At 31.9% G+C, this 4,362-nt stretch overlaps 1 protein-coding gene across 1 annotated transcript; it reads left to right on the plus strand.

Moving 5' to 3' along the window:
- On the plus strand, window positions 1-1,788 carry LOC107634800. The gene is made up of 7 exons (XM_021117446.1): window positions 1-141; window positions 259-306; window positions 387-433; window positions 1,145-1,208; window positions 1,294-1,337; window positions 1,525-1,582; window positions 1,676-1,788. The coding sequence occupies exons 1-7, from the start codon at window positions 1-3 to the stop codon at window positions 1,724-1,726; spliced, it is 453 nt and encodes a 150-aa protein (XP_020973105.1). The 3' UTR covers window positions 1,727-1,788.

The raw sequence follows: 4,362 nt of genomic DNA on the forward strand, positions 1-4,362 counted from the left end.
ATGAACACAATAAAAAATACATTCACAAGTAGTGCCATATCAAAATCAGAACCTTCACTTTTGCCAATGAGTTTAAACCTCAGCACTTTGCCTTTCCCACAGTTTCCTGTATGCCACAATCATTTCTCTGTTGTAATCAAGGTATACATGTTTGTGGAAAAGCTTGATACTTGTTTGATACAAAGAATAATTTTTATTAAAAACGGGGTGGATGCAATTATCTCTACTTGCTTTAGCTTGTTTATTTGTGCTTGCCAGGGAAACAAAACACATATTATTGTTATGAGTTATGAAGATCATTTTCAGGTAGGTGGACTTTGCTCATTTGCCTCTTCTGTGTATATGTTTTCATCGCTGCAGTCTTAACCTTTCGACCCACTTATCAGGTTATAGCCACTCAAATAGGAACTATGGGGACAATACTGCATGCCAGGTACCTATACCATTGATTTTGTTTACATTTTGCTTGAGAAATGAAGTATATCTTAGTAAATTTTTTAAGTAATTAAGCCATGTTATTGTGTTCCTTGGATAAATTGATGGTATATGTTTGGTTGTAAACTGTGAAGTTCTCATTACTTTCTTCCCTATTTCTTTCACTACTGTCTCCTTTTGTGGGTTTACGGAAATTCACTACACCACCTCTAAAGTTAAGGTTTGGCTGTTTGTGCATAATATGTTGTTATGGAATTCCACTGCAGATACTGGTATTCTATAATTAGATACAAGAAAGGTGATATATTTTTTGGCGAAAAGTAATGACTGTGTAGGATATGATAGGTCATTCTTTCAATGAAGTTTGTTTGTAATTAGAGACTGAGATTTTTTATACTAACAGAGTTTGCTGAAGATGGTGTCTTTAAGGTCAATTTGGCTGGGATGACTTAGATAAATACTCTCGGCATAATGAATAACTTAATTACATTAAATTGGTTTTAAGTTTCAATATACTTCATTAAAAGTTAAAGATGTGCATGCAATTTTGCTTTTTGGGGAAATTGAAACTTTCAAATTAAACAGCTACACACAGAAAAATTGTTGTGAGAACTACAACTTTAGAAAATTCCATTTTCTATTTTGCCTACTGGAATTAGGATTGTCTTGCACTCTTTGTTTTGCATTGTCACATATTTTCCAATGCCAGGAAGGAAGGTGAGTCGATTAATCCAACTTTCAATGTTTCTGTTATATTTGGCAAACGGGATGAGGTAGGCACTCCTGTAGCAATTATTGTTCACCTTGATATTCTAAATGATGGTTGTGCTTATATTTTTCTAACTTCATTTGCTCCAGCCAATGTTGGCTGCGTGTGCCCCTCAACTGATTGAGAAGATAAGGTAACTATTCTTCCCTTATTAGGAGAAACTTGTTGAAATTGCACAACTTCTGTATTGTAATTTCAGCAAAAAAAATGTTCAACATTTAGAGTACAAAGATCCATTAAAAGAGATGCTTTTAAGACATACTTGTGCATGTGCAACTTAGCTAAATTATATTGACATATATCCTATTCCTAATTTGTAGTCTCTCTGGCTCCTCTAAGTCACTGGTGCTCTCGCTTGGTCTTAAAGACCATTCTAAGGTACATATAATGGTATATGCTTTTCTTTACTAAATGTCCATTGAAAAAGAAAAGAAAGAAATAATGAGCAATGCTAATTTTGATGTCATGCAGGAAACATTGAAAGGCATAATTTCAACTGTCATCAACAATGGCCTATGGTAACAAATTGCTCATGAAATGCCAAATTTATGAATCTGTTTTTGTTTTTTGTTGCTATTTTTTTATTTAGCTACAAATGTGCTACATATGGGTAAGTTGGATTGAAGTATATGATCATTTAATATGTTTTGCAAGTTTGGACTAATTATACATGAAATGAGTGAAACTAGTTTTTGAATTTTATATCGATGGTCTCATCATAAACTTTTCGTTTTTGAAGTGGTATTGGATGAAAATAAGCAAAGAAAATTGAAATTTTATGCGAAATAAAAAAAACAAATTAAATACATAAAACATGAAATTGTAACAAGTTTAAATAATAAAATTAATTGATTTATTTAAAATCATAATATCAGAAGATTTGAAGAGTTATATCGAAATTTGAACCATTATGGATAAAGTAGATTTTTTCCCATTTTTAATCTAACTAATGAAATTTATTAAAATTGAGTAAATAAATAGTACATTTAATAATATCCATAATATTAAAAGTACTCTCTAACAAATCATTATGGGTATTATTATATATACTTTTGATTGTACTCTTTATACACGTTTGCACCATAGTAAATCGAATTAATATACATCTATTTATATATCTTGGTGAATACATAGTAAATCGAATTATATTGTCAATTTATTAATGGTTCAGGTGCATGTAAATCGAAGCAGTCTCACTCAATTTACTTGGTTAATAAGAATAGCGTTGCAAGTACAGTTCTTAACCGACGAAAATTTCGCTTATCAATTTAAAAGGGGTTGTCACAATTTAAGAATAAAATACTGGGAGTAAATTTTTCAGGTCGTCTCCCAACGAGTTGACAAAAGATTGCAATTTATTGGTCAGGAATTTTCTGAGAAATTTTAGAGTTGGAAATGGAGAAATTAATGATTCTAAATTAAAGCAATGGGAATTAACAAGAGGTTTTATGTATTTGAAATAAAAAGCCTTGACTGGGAGAAGATTAATTGGAAGTTCTATCCTTGTTGAATTTTCCCAAGTGTAATGATAAGAGGTTGTTGTTTTTACTTAGTTATCCCTTACCGAATAAAGGAAAGTAAGTAACTGAGCCAACTCCGATTCACAAGTCCTAATCCTCTCCTATGGAAGGATTAGCGTTAGTGACTAGAGAGTCAGCCAACAATTTCCAATTACCAATTAACACTTATTCCAACTCAATGATCTTCTATTAATCAACTCCCAAGTCAAGTTGGAAGTCTACTCCATTGACATGAATGCCATTTTCATAAATATATAAAGGGAATGAAAAGAAGACATGGTAATTCAAACAAAGCAATAACAGAAAATTAATTAAAGGTAAAAATAATTCTTTCCATTAATTTTTTTTCAAAATCAAAGATATCCATATGTAACTCTGAACAAACTAAATGGAAAGTAAAGGAATAAGGAAATAAGAAATCAAACTGTAATGGCAAAGACTTTAAACGGAGGTAGTAACTCTTCTCAATATCCAAATCAAAAGCATAAAAACTAGAAATCTATGAATATGAAGAACCCTAGAGGAAGTAGTAGTTTTCTCTCCAAGATTTAAAACTAAAACTAAAATTGTGTAAAAGTGAATGTGTGTTGAGTCTCCGCTTGTCCCCTGGCTCTAGTCTGTGTTTCTGGGCAGAAAACCAGGTCCAAAACCAGCCCAAAATCGCCCAAGCGTCTTCTGCGATTTCTACACGTGGTGCACGTCACGCGTACGTGTCGATGGTCTTCTGCGCGTGAGCCATACGTGCGTGTCGATCCTCGCTAGTCATCTCCTTTATTTCTTGTGTTCCTTCCATTTTTGCAAGCTTCATCTCCATTCTCTAAGCCATTCATGCCCTATATAGCCTGAAAACACTTAACGCACATATCACGGTATCGAATGGTATAAAAGAGGAATTAAAAATACTCAATTTAAAGGATTAGGAAGCAAGTTTTCAATCATAGAACAAAATTGGGAAGGATTTGTAAAACCATGCAAGTTGTATGAATAAGTGTGTAAAAAATTGATAAAAACCACTCAATTTAGCACAAGATAAACCATAAAATAGTGGTTTATCAATCTCTCCACACTTAAACATTAGCATGTCCTCATGTTAAGTTCAAGGAGACCAAAAGAATGAATAGGAGAAAACAAGACTCATGTAATACAACCTATGTATGTGAATGCAACTATATGCTAAGATGTTTCAATTTACTTGGTTAATAATAACATAATAAATCTAATTGTATTCATTCAATTTATCAGGGGTCTAAGCATTTATGCATAAATCGAAGCAGCTTGAATCGTTTCACTGTATTCTCTACTAAATTCCTAAAAAAAATTTTTCTACTAAATCCATATGGCCTCATTCGATTTATATAAAAATACTAACGACCACATGCACGTAACGTTTTTTTATTTTGGGTGATGTAAGTAATATTTGCAATAAAATAATTTATTGGAGTGATTTACCCTAAAAGCCACCCTAGTTAAATTGGAATAATTTACTTTTACATCTTAAATTCAAAGTGGAGAATCAAAATCCAAATGATTTAGATTTTGAAGTATGAATGGAGTTAACACAACAACAAATAAAAAAAAAGGCCGGCAGGAGTCTTTCACTTTCAAACTTATTTAAAAAGAAAATAGATTAAGAAAAAG

Source organism: Arachis ipaensis, chromosome B03 (assembly GCF_000816755.2).
Source record: "Arachis ipaensis cultivar K30076 chromosome B03, Araip1.1, whole genome shotgun sequence".
In the NCBI taxonomy this organism is placed as follows: domain Eukaryota; kingdom Viridiplantae; phylum Streptophyta; class Magnoliopsida; order Fabales; family Fabaceae; genus Arachis; species Arachis ipaensis.